General features: G+C 45.5%; 1 protein-coding gene across 1 annotated transcript in view; it reads right to left on the reverse strand.

Moving 5' to 3' along the window:
• Positions 1-10,023: 10,023 nt before the first annotated feature.
• Positions 10,024-15,296, reverse strand: part of LOC144102085 (uncharacterized) — a 90,980-nt gene continuing 85,707 nt past the window's right edge. The window contains exon 2 of the mRNA XM_077635368.1: positions 10,024-14,308. Coding sequence (XP_077491494.1) covers positions 13,172-14,308 — 1,137 coding nt within the window. The 3' untranslated portion in view covers positions 10,024-13,171. The remainder of the gene's footprint in view (positions 14,309-15,296) is intronic.

Raw genomic sequence — 15,296 nt, forward strand, 5'->3', positions numbered from 1 at the left:
GTGTGCGATGAAAATCAATTCCTCCGGGGACAGAAAGGAGCGCCGGGCAAATTTTCGAGGTATAGCGGCCACCATCCCTTGCCTCCCGTTAGCGCCGTCACTGGAACACCGTCACTGATTTCCCTTTGAAAGGTTAAAATTAATTATAAAGCGTTTTATGATAACTCGAGACGCAGTGTCCGTATCTTTGAAGTTAGGTCAGGGCGTCTTAGAGCGCGCAGCTGCAAAAAGAAATTTAACGAAGAAGATGACACATGTGCTGTGTGTGGTAAGTCTGTAGAAACAATAGAACACCTCATACTGAAATGTATCGATGTCGATGCAGGCACTGTCTCTCTTCCTGAGGCGATAGGGTTTAGAGATAATGACAGTCATGTAAATAAATCTGCGGTGGAAATCATCAAAAAGCGTTTGGAAGATTGGTGACTGAAAAACAGAGAAGAGACATAAGGTTAAAAGTGTAGGAAGACGTATTTAAAGAAATTGGCGAATTTTAATAACAATTTACAACACCGTTAAACAAAAAGAGAGAAAAACTGAGCATCCTGGCAACTGCCACCATCCCGTTTCAAAAGGGGGCGCTCCTACTTTCTATCTACAATGTTCTAGAAGGCTTTGTAGTGGCAAAAGCTGCGCTCTCCCCGTGAGGCTTTAGAAGCGGTTGCCGCGGCGCGGCGCTGGCGTAGATTCCTGGAGCAGAAACAGCGCGTCGTCGGTACGCACGCTACGCGGCTATGAGGGGCCCACAGGACAGTCGCGCTGTTTTTTATGGCGTTATGACATAAGTATCCCATTTTTTATTGCATCACCGCTTGGCTGCCAATGAAAGTGCACAAAACGAATGGATAAATATTTTTAACCTTTCAAAGGGAAATCAGTGACGGTGTTCCAGTGACGGCGCTAACGGGAGGCAAGGAATGGCGGCCGCTATACCTCGAAAATTTGCCCGGCGCTCCTTTCTGTCCCCGGAGGAATTGATTTCCTTCGCACACAAGCAACTAAGCGGCTTAAGCTTTGCGTTGCGTTATGTGAAACCAATATATCGCCGTCTAAGTGCTGCAGTTTGTTCTTTTTATTTTGCCTTGAATAAGAACAATGCCAAAAATTTACTGCCCCGTCGACGTACGCCGCCCCCGTAGAATTTCCTGGGCAGCACTTGGAATGGTAAAACAATAACCTACAACTTTTTGCTGCAAGTTTTTTCTATTTAAAAAAAAAAACGCCACTGCCAATCTTGGTTATTGTAGAAATAAACATACACTCGCCAAAAGTTTTGACGAAAAAAAGGAAACCCTACGTTTCAGGGCCCGTACGGGTCCCTTGATCACATAGAGCGCCGCATGGAAGGACGGTGGCTTAAGTACGGTTAAAATTGCGTAATACCAGATTGCAGATCTCAGGAAGGTTTCCACGTGTCCTGCTAAGGGCATGCTTTGTGTTACGTATATGAAAAGATTCTAAAAGAAGGCGCGATGATAAGTTTTCCTCTGTTGCAATGACTGATGCTTCGTCCCAATCGATTGTGTGTCCTGTTGACACGCTGTGTTCCGCCAAAGGATCAGATGGGGAGCGGCCGTTCGTGACGTCATTCTGATGCTCTCTGAGCCTGCGCCTGAAGTTTCCGGTTTCGCCAATGTGAGCGGCGTTACAGACTTGACACTCTATCTTGTATACCACTTTCGGGTACTTTGAGAGATCAAGACGATCTTTTACCAGCACCAGCTGTTGTTTTAACTTGCTGGTAGGCGCATGAAGTTATTGTGGGTTTCTGTTTCGTTATTTTTTTTTCAAGAAGGTAAGGTGGAATATCCTCCAGACGAATTAGGATAGCGCTTGAACGATGAGTCTGCAAGTGCTTCTACTGTTTCGCTACACTCGTTGAGGTTCAGAACACAGGACACCGGATCATTGATTTTTTTCGTATGCATTAATTCATAAAAGAACGTCTTGCTGGGCAAGTTGGTACATCTTTGGATTACAGGCGCGAAAACAGACAGACCACAAGGTAGATAAACGGGACGGAGCGCCACTCACAACTGATTTATTCAAAGGCACGACAAACATATATATACCAGCTGACCCGCAAGGAATACCATCATGTTCCAATCTGATATGACAGCGAACGCGTGAAAAAATCGTTCTCTGCCCTATACAACGATATGGACGTGTCGCTGACACACATGCTTCTTTTCTTAGCAATAAAGAATGCTTCGATTAATTCCCTGGCTTTTGTGTCTTTACTTCTTGATAAAATTCGCACACCAGAAAAACATGGCTCACAAGAGCGTGACGGGCAAGACCTTATATGCTTAGGCAAATTTGGCCCTTCCTTATTTTGCTCCACATTTCTTTCATGTTCCCTGATTCGCTCATTAACGCAGCGTCCAGTTTGCCCTATATAGGAGCGGCCGCACGAGAGGGGGATTTCATAGACCACACCTTCGCCATCAATCGTCGAATCGCCAGTAAGGCCAATCCAGAGGAGCATGAAAAGTGTCTACTTGAGGGCGTGGACTGCCTGCTTAAATCCTGTAACCGGGCACCTGTTCGTCATAAGGGAACTTCACCCCGAGCTATTGTGTCTTTCTTTAAGAACAATAACCTAAAGCTTTTACAAGCAGATAAAGAAGGTGGATTTGTAGTTTTATCGGAAAATAATTTCTCGGAAAGAGCAACCCGGGCAATTGATAAGAATTTTTCGCCTGTCAAAGTGAAAGCGACAAAAGTTAAGAACAGAGCTGTTGCATTGTGTGAGCAGCTCGGTTTAGTCCGGTTGAGCAAACAGATTGCCAAATGCAAGAATAATGCATTAAAAGTGTTCTTTTCAGTAAAAACGCACAAGCAAGGTATGCCCTTTAGAACTATCGTTACTGAAAAGGGGTCATGGCAGAGGCTGCTTAGCCGGTTCTTGTTAGATAAGTTGGGTAAGCTTGATATAGAAGACCCCTTTCTTACCAAAAAGTCCGATCAAGTGTGTGAATTCTTTGAATCGCATCGTGATGTTGGACGCGCCTTTTCGGTAGATGTTGTGGATTTATTTTTTTCTGTTCCTCACGAAGCCTTGTTTACTGCTGTCAGAGATTGCATTGAAAGTAAAGACCCTATTTCCTTTCAAAATACTGCGGGTGTATCCATCGATGACTTTTTAACCCTTTTACAGTTTTATTTACAGTCTACCTTCGTAACTTTTGACGAGCAGTGTTTTCTGCAAAAAGCTGGCATATGTATAGGCTCCTGTGTTGCACCGGTTTTGTGTAATATTTTTCTTTCCCAAATGGATCAAGTTTTGAACCAGGTTTTACCAGCCAGCAAAGTTTTTAAAGTGTTCAGATATGTGGACGACTTTTTAATCATTCTTACCAAGGACGGAGGTTTAAACTTCGAAGAAAGTGTGCGTGATGTGTTATCCTTATTTAGACAAAATGGAAATGGCTTAAGTTTTACTTGTGAAGTTCCTGAAGGTAATGTTTTACAGTTTTTAGATGTTAGTTTTGATTTTTGTGAGGAACAGGTTTGTTGGGCGTATGCTCCGCGCGCAAAAAAGGGGCTTCTGCCATATGATTCTGCTCACTCCAAGCTAATAAAAAGGGGGATTGCTACACTCTGCCTCGAATCCGCTATTAGAAAATCATGCTCTCACAAGATGCAACTAAGTTTCCAAAACCAATTGGCTAGGCTGTCTTCAGCCGGGTTCCCTGGTTCGCTCGTAACGGCGGTCGCAGAAAGCCTACTACAGAAAATAAAAAGAAAGGCTGTGAGAGCTGGCCAAGATGTCCCTCGAGAAGAGGTGGTGCGACCTGTGGTGGTGCCCTATGTGCACAAGTTATCCCACAATTTGAAAAAGGTTGCGAGCAGGCATGGTGTGCCGCTTGTCTTCTCAGCCCCAAAAAAGCTCGGAAGCCTTTGTTCTCGCATTGAAAGAGAACGAAATGATGAGAGAGGGTGTGGCACCAAACATGGGCGATCGTTCATGAAGTGCACCGAAGGTGTGGTCTATGAAATCCCCCTCTCGTGCGGCCGCTCCTATATAGGGCAAACTGGACGCTGCGTTAATGTGCGAATCAGGGAACATGAAAGAAATGTGGAGCAAAATAAGGAAGGGCCAAATTTGCCTAAGCATATAAGGTCTTGCCCGTCACGCTCTTGTGAGCCATGTTTTTCTGGTGTGCGAATTTTATCAAGAAGTAAAGACACAAAAGCCAGGGAATTAATCGAAGCATTCTTTATTGCTAAGAAAAGAAGCATGTGTGTCAGCGACACGTCCATATCGTTGTATAGGGCAGAGAACGATTTTTTCACGCGTTCGCTGTCATATCAGATTGGAACATGATGGTATTCCTTGCGGGTCAGCTGGTATATATATGTTTGTCGTGCCTTTGAATAAATCAGTTGTGAGTGGCGCTCCGTTTCGTTTATCTACCTTGTGGTCTGTCTGTTTTCGCGCCTGTAATCCAAAGAAGCATTAATTCACCACCGTTCTGAATGTAGTTTTATTCCTGGAAATTTTATAATGCTATTAAAATATCATGCGCTCAAAGCGTTCTTATAACGCTACTAGGAGATTTTATAACTACCCTTCCATAGTTGGGCACTTCATGGCTGATGGAACGGGTGGATGTAGCATCAGCATGGGACTATACGACGCCCGCTATTTTTAAAATAAAGGCCATTTATGCATTCATGCAAACTGCCTTATAGTGCGCGATTTTCCACCCATGGTGTCAGTACTTATTCTTTGTTCAAGTTCATTTAAATTAGCTGTGTCGTTAATTATAATGCCAACCCATACTGTTACTGGTTCTTCTAATACTTGCTTCTCTAAGCTTTGCTTTTCATTACTAATTAATTATTGCAGATCTCATAATTGAGTTCCATGTCGCTCCTGCCTGGTCTTAGAAATGCCTTTTCAAATTTCAGTTTAACGTTTACATATACCACAAGCCAAATAAATGCAATTATAGAATTATAAAATGCTAATTTTGATGCAGTTAACAACGCAACGAACTTCCGCTTTAATAGGGCATTTATTTCGGTTTGGAGGCACGTACACTTTCAAATGGAACATATTCAACAATAAAGTAACAGCTGCTATGTTCACACGATACATATATGCAGAAAACTGCCCCGTTTCCACTATGTACTGGTGCTCAAGCGAATAGAAAGAGTTATTTAAGGGGGCCGGGGCGGACGCCTCAATGGTGTCACTGCAGGGACTGCGGTTGTCTGCCAGTCTCTTGAGAGCTGCTCAGTGATCAAGAATAGTGGCCGCTTTTCCAAAGAAATAACTGAATCGTTTCAAATTACTTCTGCCGCATCAGCCAGCCATCTCCCATTCTCACAGAGAGGGAACTGTCGTTTCTGTCCGCGTCCGCGGACGTACGTTTCTAGTCTGTTTGTCTCTTCCCATATTTTGATTTATTGCCTTCTTTTTCGTGCTTAATGAGCGCTTTCTTTTTTTTATTTATTTTCGCGCTTCCCTTTTCTTTCGCTGCCGTGATGGCTGATCAGTTGTTGTAGTGCGCGCTCGGCTGCTGACCCGAAAGATTCGGGTTGGCTCCCGACCAGACTGCTAGCAGCAGCGGTTGCATTTAGATGGAGGCGAAGTCCTATAAAGGCACATGTGTACTGTGCGATGTCATGCGCATCAAAAAAAAAACGTACCCCAGTGGTTCCAAAATATCCAGAGTGGCGACGGCGTCCTTCGCAACCCGAGTCACGTGTCCCAATAGCGACTCAGGTTACGAGGTTAAACCCCAGGATGACCACATAAAACCGATCCAAACCTTTCACTTTATCTTTTAAAACACCTCCGTTCGTTCCTTTTACTCTTCACCCACTCCCTTTCATTCTTTCTTTATTCTCCTTTTGTGACATTGCCGAATGGTTTCCCCTCCATTTCACTTAGTCTATCTTCTTTCCCCTCCTCCTCGAGCTTCACTGCTAATCGCTTGTAATTGTTCATTAATTTTGTCCGCCTTCGCTGGCCGCCTACTTGCTCTGCAGTGCACGTTTCCTGTCCAAGGTGGTTTTTTTGCTCTGTGTGCCTGTGGTTTGCAATGCATCCTCAGGGTGCCCCGCTCAGCGAAATGTTCGCGGTCGGCTAGGTGTGGAGCGGCACCCGCGTTTTGCACTTTTTGCATATTTTTATGTCTCCGAGAGACACGCTTACCCTATTTTATTATCCGAACGAGCTTAAAGCACCACCATTTCCTAACTAAAACGCTCAAACTTCCTTAATGCAGCGACGCAGACGTCCAGCTTTGCGCCTCCAGTATTCGACGGCAGCGCCGCGCACGGCCGACTGCTTTTTTTTTTTTTTGCTTCAGCGCCTCCCGTCGAAACCCGCTTCGCTCTTGCCACTAAAAAGCCTTCTAGAACACTATATTTCTATCCATCCACCCATCCATCCGTCCGCTTCACTCATGAGGGAGGTTTCCTTCTCGCCCAGCCGGTGTTGTCCTGACGCACGATGATGCAGATAGTCAGCCGCGTCGAAACGGAGCGGGGAGCAGGTTTTCCGCACTGCAGGGAGTTCTTCAAGATGCCAGGCGGGAACGCTGGGACATGTGAACGCAGGGCCTTGAGCAGAATGCGCAGAAGATCGGACATAACTTCTTTTTTGGGTTCCTTGTCTTGCGCCACGCGCTCACTCACAACGTGGACAAAAAATGCTTACTGGGACACACTCTTGGCCGCGGTTACTGATTTTCTCGTCGCTTATGGGTCTTGGGTGCGGAGAAAGCCCCACGCCCTACCATACATCTTGGGGATGCCAGGACAAACCGAAGAAAAGGGTAATAGTGCCACACCCAGCACACGAGCAGTGGGAGGAGGCCCTGTCCAGAAAAAGCTTGAACCAGGAAGCCTGGATCATGCAGTTAGTCCGCAAGTAAGCTGCCGCCAGCTGAGCCCTGGACTAAGGGCCCCGCACACCCGACTTCTGAAAAATAATCATATAAACAAAAGTTTTCTCTCTCTCTCTGTCCTCGTTGCATGCACGTGCCAGACCGACGTTGCCAGCAGCAAACGGCGCTAATTCCCATCAGCTTTCGCTGATTGATGCGCGGAGCCGGTAAACTTAGCTCTACTAATTTGCTTCGCGTCGTTTTTCCTACATGTGAATAATTATTTTGTGGTTCTGTTCAGCCCCTATATCCTTTATTTCTGTTTCCACTTCCTTGATTTGCTTTTCTCGTACTTCACATTCTGTGCGCATGTTTCGCTCGCTTCTCCCTGCCCGTATAAAGATAACACATAACGATATAATATTGGATTAAGGCACGAAGCATGAACATAAATGAAATTACAAAAAAGAACTGAGCTAATTAAATACCCGTTAGGTGGGAAAGCTTTGTTCAACGAAATATAAACTACAGAGAACGTTTTCTACGGTCGAATCAGTGCTAAAGCACGGACTTTTGCTCCGTAGAAGGCGACGATGAGCGGGCACTGCCGCGGGACGGAGCACTCGCGCTAGGCGAACAACAAAAAGACGACTTTGCGCGCAGATACAGGACAGGAGAGGTGTCGTCAATGAATAATTTACATCCGCAAGGTGCCAATAACTGTTGGCATGCACCATCTCCGCCAGTCACAAAGAAGGGCAAATTCTAGCTTTAGGCTATTGGCTTGCAACCGCTTCAGTTTCGTAGCGCATTATTTGATAGCTAATATTAGCGTGTTCAATACATTGTTGCTCTCTACTCTTGGCTAGACCTGCAATTTCACTAATTAAAAATGCGTTTTATAGCCAAGATTTGCTCCAGTGCAGCTCTCTTGTCAATGGCATTCTTTCGAAGTGATAAATTTCTCTGGCGCGCTGGGCACTCAGCTCACAAACCAAAATGAAATGGATGTCGGACTACAGCTCTGGATCGGTCACCAAGGGCATGCTAACCATGTAGTCTGTTTTTCCTGGGCTAAGAGCGTAACTGAATCTTTGGTTTTTGAGGGCGAATGGCTTGCACCAAATAATATTTCCATCCATGTAGTATTTAAAGGCGAGGGCGCCAGCTTCGGACATTCCACTTGAGAAAGTCACTCCACAGAACCGGAACGCTTACTACTCGCCTGTGCCAGGAGTCTTCATACTCACGCATACTTACTTCCCATAGCATGTTCTGCGTGTGTTCCCTTGATGTATGAACAAAGCAGCAAATCTCTGGCCCAATCATCGCTTTCCAGAGTGTGTGGTTATTTGTTTAGTACATTCTCCTTTATTCATTAAGAATAACGTGCTCTATCGCAGGGCATTTAGATTGGGCGATACAAATGCAGGAAGAAAGAACACCAGAAATACAATATATAATCTTGAAAACATGAATATTTGACAAAGATCACATAATAATGTAATGTAAGAATACGGGTTAACCAGCAATGCAGCGCGATGCTTGGTTTCAAGAGAAACCAAAAGCGCTCCTCGGTTTGCCAGCTCGCGATATTATTTGCCATCATATATCTAGCGAAAATTGTTGACGGAATTACGGAAACACACACGTACACACAGACATACAAAAATGCGGACGCGAAAAATAGAATTTGGTGTCAATAGAAGTTTTGCAAGTATCAAAGGAAATATCAAGCGTAAGTCACAAACTACGTTTCCCTTCCAAGGTCGCAGCGTAAATCGCCCATCGGAGCTTAAAGACTGCTTTCCTACAGATATTTAATTACTGCACAGGAAACAAGCCGCCCCATTCCGGTCATACCCCAAAGCATTCAAAAACTAAGAGCGAAGATGCCAAACTAGAAAACTATACAAGAGAATCGGTCTGAAGTTTGAGAAAAACTAAATTATTTTTTGTTGACATTTGCTGGAATTTTACAGGAATTGTGTTACATAAAGTGTGATATTTTCATAGGTTCAATATCCCGTAACTGTCGGAGCCATATTCCCGAGAAATACACACCGAGCTATGTGCAATTCGATGTCTCTTTATAACGACCATTGAAAACAGGATAGGCCTTGTAAGCCGAAACTCACTGTCATGTGACGCTGGTGTATTTGCTCTAGGCAGCGCTGAAGGCTCTTCTTCGTTTCATGCTTAAACACAGAATATTAGAGCCATAAGACTGATCACGTAATATCCATAAAGAACGCGGTCGACCGTGTTACAAGACCGCTGAAATAAATCGGAAACAACGATAGTTCAGCACGGGCCCCTTGGGAGGTCCGGAAACGAAGCTTCCAATTTCCGATCAGGTGATCAGCACCGGGCTCGCCACAACCAAGAGCCATGTTGCATTTTGCTGCAAAGCGAAAACGCATTTCAAGGTTTGGCAGAAGAAACCTGATTGGCAGGTCAACAGTTCTCGAGTGTGTTTTCAGACCTTTTTGTGCATAAATATAATGTCAGCGATTCACAAGTATCTGTGTAAACTGCCAGACCTTAGTGAATTTAAAACTACGTGGCAAAAAATTCACCTCTTACTTCAGCGCATACCTTCGATACGTAATTTGGGAAGCGTCAATATCACGAGCTGCTTTTTTTACGTTAACGGAATTGTTCACATACCTATCCTGCTTGTAACAACTTTTTGTGCTTGGAAAAAAGTCAGCTTTCCCAGTTCTGCTTAAACGGGCTGCGAAACGCTGCTTGAACGAATGCCCGTTTGACTTCATACGGATTCTTTATGTCATACAGATGCTGACTCAAAAAGAATTACAAGAATCGATACATAGGAGCGGGAGTTATTCAATGAAAAAAATTTCAAAACAAGCAAACAAAATGCTGCCCTCAACTCGATTTTTGCGGAGCTTCCCATTCCCATTTTACTCTCTTAATGACGACACTTGGGGGGAGCAATCAAAACAGCGTATCGGAGCACGTCGCGGAAGTTCGCACTCCATGGTGCGTGTTCTCTGTAACTCGTTTTCCCCGAGGCTGGCAGCGCCGTTTGCATGGTTACAACAACCATGTGAATGCCCAGCTATCGCCTCCTTTACTGTCGAGATGCCTGGCGCGTCAGCACCGAGCCCCCCTCCCCCCCCCTCCCCCCCCCCCCTCCTCATACCCTCTCCGGTTTACGCGCGCCCCCGCCACAGAGCGGCGCTCTGTTCTGACACTATCTAGTGTTCCTGTATATGCTCCCAACATATACAGGAACACTAACACTATCCGACCGGCGCCCGCTCACCCGCGCAGTCTTCGCGGTAGCCCGTTCGGAAGGAGCACAGCTGTTTTGATCGTTGTTTTTCTCGGCGTTCCATGTGCTACTTTTATCGTATGTGTTGTGCCGCTTTAGTTCTCGGTTTTATAACCGCAGAGGAAACGTTAACCAACTAGTCATGCGGTGCTGTTGCGTGCCGTTTTGCACGTCAAGCCAGAGAAAAAAGCAACCTGGAGTCTCATTCCACGAGATACCTGCGGACCTAACGCTGCGGGAACAATGGCTGAAAGTAATTTCGAGGAAGAACTGACAGCCAAATGACACATCGAATTACTCAACTGTCTGCAGCCTTAATTTCATAGAATACAGCAAGGCTCCTCGGTCAAGCCAGTTCGCTTTCTCACAAGAAAACGTGTACCCAGCAAACTTCGAGAAAATGGGAGTAAACCCCGCCATTCAAATTTTTTCACCTCCTGTCACAGCTGGCCTGAGTTTCTTGAAAGACCAAGCAGAGCACAATTGTGATGCCAAGTTTTCAAATGTGGTACCTACGGTGGAGTTTATCACCAACATGTACAGGTGGTTTACTTTAATGGATGTCAGCAAGTGCCAGCAGCATATTCTCCAAAACAACCCCGACACAAGGCAGTTTTCGGATGCTGAAGATCCTCGACTTCACTGGCTACAGCTCGTCGTCCTTGAATACTTCGAAATGCTGTAGGAATCAAGCCGACCAGAAAACTTCCTGACCAAGGAGACTTGTCATGCACTAGTTTTCACCACAGTCTCCAACGTGCAATGCATTCAGTTTCTTTTGAATGGGTGTAACTCCATGTTTGAGCTGACAAGGAAGTTCTCAAGCGATCCCATAGAATCTCTGGTTTTCTCCGGCGGAGTGTGGGCTGCAACGATGTCATGGTTGCCAGAAGTGTTGTTTGTGGACTGGAGAAGATCCTAAAGACCGGATTAGTTGCATCATCCGACAGAAGCAATGTCAGAAGCTCCACGTCATTCCGCTCTGCACAGAGTGTAACTGTAAGTGAGGTGAAGGAAGGGGCAACAAAACAGCTGTCTGTGTGAACGCTAATCGGGCGCAACAAACACTGAAAGAAGTTTGCTTGTCGTCGATGTCTTTTTGCCGACACCAGATATGGCAGCCCTTGCACTTGTTGGAGGCTACATATCTCGGGTAGTGAGCGAAAAAATTGCGTGTGAGAATTGTGTGATTCTAGTCCGAAAACCAAAAGGAACATGAATGCTCCCATGGATGGGTTAATTTCCCACCAAAACAGAGGTGGCCTCTGTTATACGACACAAGAACTCATAAGAGTTCTTTACGGCCTCAAGAAATACATGGAGATAATGTTAGCAGATCAAAAAGCTCTCTTGAGACCTCTGGAGCAATGCTTGGATCAAAGCGTGAATGTGATCACAGGCTTGCCTGTATTGAAACGTGAGAGCGGCAGTGATGACGTCAGGAAGGCTTTTGCACACATCATATGTAAAAAATTCATCATGCCACTCTTTTGAAACCATGCGTTAGATGTCACTGAAAAAATACAGTTTCAAAACTCTACCAAAACAAGCCGCTGTCGCGCAAAGAATTGCAGCTTTGAGGCGCGCTTGCATGCTTTACTGACTAAATAAAGAGTGTGATTTTTGCTTTACTTGATGTATTTTCTCATTTTATCTTCAAAAATTGGCTTAGCACAGCGACTTTCTATGATGAAGTCGGCAGACCATAGCGTCAGAAGCTAGCGCCACCTTGCGGAAAGCCGGAAAAGCGCAGTGGCCCAGGGAGTACAATAGAGGCGCGGCCGACGTGCCAGGCATCTCAAACTAAAGGAGGCGCTGGCCCAGCTGACCCAGCGATGCCTCATCGTCACGTCGACGGCGCAGAAGGGAACACTGATCAGTGACGTTCCCTTACTTATGGATCCGAACTCGAGCGCGAGATACTGCGACGGTGTGACGGCCTGCACGAGATATCAGACACGTTTAGCACAGTGCGTACCGCTACTTCTTACCGCCTACCATGGTCCGTCGCTCCTAGCGCGCTGGTTGGTCACAGAGAGCAAGGAGCGCGCGCTGTTGATGGGAACGTGGCGCCATCTGGCGCCGTCGCCCGGTGATCCTCCAAAAGCTGACGATGCGCGCTGCTAAATGTGAAACGAGCGGCTTTTGTCTTGGCATCCTAGCAACCGGAACGAACGCTTATAGAGTGGAATGGCTCGATCGGATCGATTCCGCAAGGCCATTCTCAGATACATAGACAGTAGCCATAAGTGTTATGTGCTAGGTCATAGTATGCTTACAGAGGCTCAAAATCATTCGATGCAAAAAATAGCCAGAGCCTCTGGTAGTGTATATTTGTTTTACTTGCTTGACAGTGCTTTTATATAAGGCAAACAAGTTTGTTTTTTGATGTAATATAAAACAAAAAACTTGAAGTATCTGTAGTTAGTAGCCCAATTCGCAGTATATTAACTGTCCAATCATCAAGCTCCCACCAATATTAAAACCCGGATTATACGCGGTACGACCCATGCTAATAGTATCCCTATAACTCATTCTATGCAACCAACACGCAAAACAATGCGCTGATTATGTGTTTCAGGGCCCCTTTAAGAACAACGCGAAATGGTCGTCGGACAACACACAGGTCCTGTTTGGAAGGGGGTCCTGCTTAGCCTCGAAAGGCCGCTGAAATTATGCTGTGGATAATCATGTTAAAGAGCTTTGCGTATTTTCTTGTGTGCTTTCACACAAATGGTTTGTCAGCATTGTAGAAATGTAAAGCTTACGAATATTAACAGTAGCAGCCAATGGTTTATTGCCCGAGTTCGTAATCACAATGTGAAATTAATGTCAGGTCATATGTGTATGCAACCACACTCCTGCTAAATAATGAGAGTGAGTAAAGCATGGCACCTATATCTCAAGTTAACAAGGAGGAAGCATTGGTGCTTTATGATAATGACTACTGTTATCGCTAAACGTGTTTCCATGAACGTGTGGCCAATGGTTGTCGACGAATGCCAAAGGCTGCGCACATTGGAGGTTAATCTTCGACAGCGACGTCGAATCTGAGAAGCTGCCCGTTTGCGAAGAATCCTTCCTCCTTCAGGGTCTCGAGACGCAGACCAAACGTATCAGCGTGCTCATAGGCCGATACCGAAAAGCGCCTGGGCGAGTGCAATTTGTTTAGGGGCATGCTTTTTGTTGACACCGGATGAAGTGCTGTAACTGTGACGTATGGCAGCCGATAGGGAGCTCCCAGTGTTCCGTGCCATCTTAAATGCAGCTGAAAATATTCGCCAAACGACGCGACGCCAACGGCCACAGTGAGATGTGTGTCCCACCTGTGCCAGCGCGATGCCGTAGCCATTACATCCCAAGAGGAACAGTACCCGCTGAACATTCGATCGGTCCACTGGACATTCAGTCGGTAGCATCTGTTGTTAGACAAACGGCTCCTTCGCGGGGACACGTACAGCCTATCCTCAATTTCAGATATCGTAGGGTTCGCAATTAGTTCGCACAAAACGTTGGGGCTAGTTTCGGCAGTGGAAATACTTCGGTGTCGGTTTTGAAGGCACATGAAAGATTCATTGGCTATAATCTCCAGTTTCCTAAGGATATGCTTCTGCTCCAAATGCCACGGCATTTGAGTCGGCGGGGCCTGGGTGCTGTTGCCTTCGGAGGCCGAGTTTTCTGTCATTTCGCAACTATGGGATTGTGTCTGGCACTCGTCACCATTTCTGAAGGACGCTGAAAGCTCCTTGGCAACTCTCTTGAGTTCACCGTTTATCCTTTGCTCAGTGTTCGTCAACTCACGAGATATTTCCTGTAAGTGCAAGCTCTGCCTGCTTGTCTGTTCCAGTATTTCCTTCATGCCACTCTGGAGAGCTGGCAGCTCGTGTTCATGTTGTTGCTCTAAGAGGCCTCTCAACTCTGCCACAGCGGAATGTGCGCTGTCAACAGAAAACGGAGCGGTCTGTGGCGCCAGGACGTCCGCATTCGTGGATGGCGAGGAAGGAACGCATTCGGCCTTGCAGTGCATTGGCAGGTTCCTGTGCAAGACGTCCTCGCCACACCGGGGGCACGGAAGAACGTGGAAGCTGCACTCCTGCTCGAAGTGTCTGAGGACATCCGGCAGGGCACCCACGAAGTCGCAGCCTTGATTCCAGCAGAAAGCCTGTAAAAAAAAAAAAAACAGAACGCCACATTTCTCATTTGCAAGAAGCAAGAAACCCAAAAAAACTCCCCCATATAATCCAGCAACATTGACTCCAAACACAGGAGGAGGACAGGCGCCACAAACACTAAAAGCTTATCAGAAAAGACATCAATAATATGCATTGAATGTACAACCAGAGCCACAAACGCTTCCACAAAAAGATATAGAAGGCATTGCTGGTGGGATCCGGGTGCATGAATTCGCAGTCATGGATAGGAACCGGAGTGGTCCCGCTCCTGACGTTTTTCTTGTGAGTATGATGCGTCTCGTAGATATCTCTTTTTAACTTATCTTTATGGCAATACAGAACTTCATTTTATAAAAAAAGTGGAGTGCATACATTTTTCCTCGAGGAAGTGCAATTTTTAAAACAACGCGGTGCAGTGTTTGTAGTCAGACATTGTACTAACTATCTCAACTACCCGTCGTACTGTGTTCTTTCAAGACGAATGGATTCATTTGGGGCTGTTTTTAGACGAGATCTTTGCTATGCATGTCCGATACATTTATAAGTGGCTTTCATACGGCTTAAGCAAGTATCTATGAACCCAGGTAGCACCGAGCATTAAAATAATGTTTTGAACTGTGCATGTAAGTTGCAGTTACGTTATAATGCACATTCGAACGTTAGACTAATAACAAAATAAAAAATTGACCATGTGTGTAAGATAAAGAGCCTTAATTTAACAGTGAAAGTGAACATCTAATAATGGGTTTCAAAATTACTATATTATGGAATAATAAGAAATAATGTTATATTTTACAGAGCGATTTGGAACCTGAAACAGGCGGGCTTTCCCTCAATTGTGTAAGCTCCGTCAGCGAAGCATAACAAAAGAAATGAAGGAACAACGAAGATGAAAAGGTGATAAAGGCAAATCCTCAAAATAGAGAATCAGAACAGTGGCAATTCCGTACACGCATAAAGTGGTACATACTCTGCAGC

Source organism: Amblyomma americanum, chromosome 8 (assembly GCF_052857255.1).
Source record: "Amblyomma americanum isolate KBUSLIRL-KWMA chromosome 8, ASM5285725v1, whole genome shotgun sequence".
Taxonomy (NCBI): Eukaryota; Metazoa; Arthropoda; class Arachnida; order Ixodida; family Ixodidae; genus Amblyomma; species Amblyomma americanum.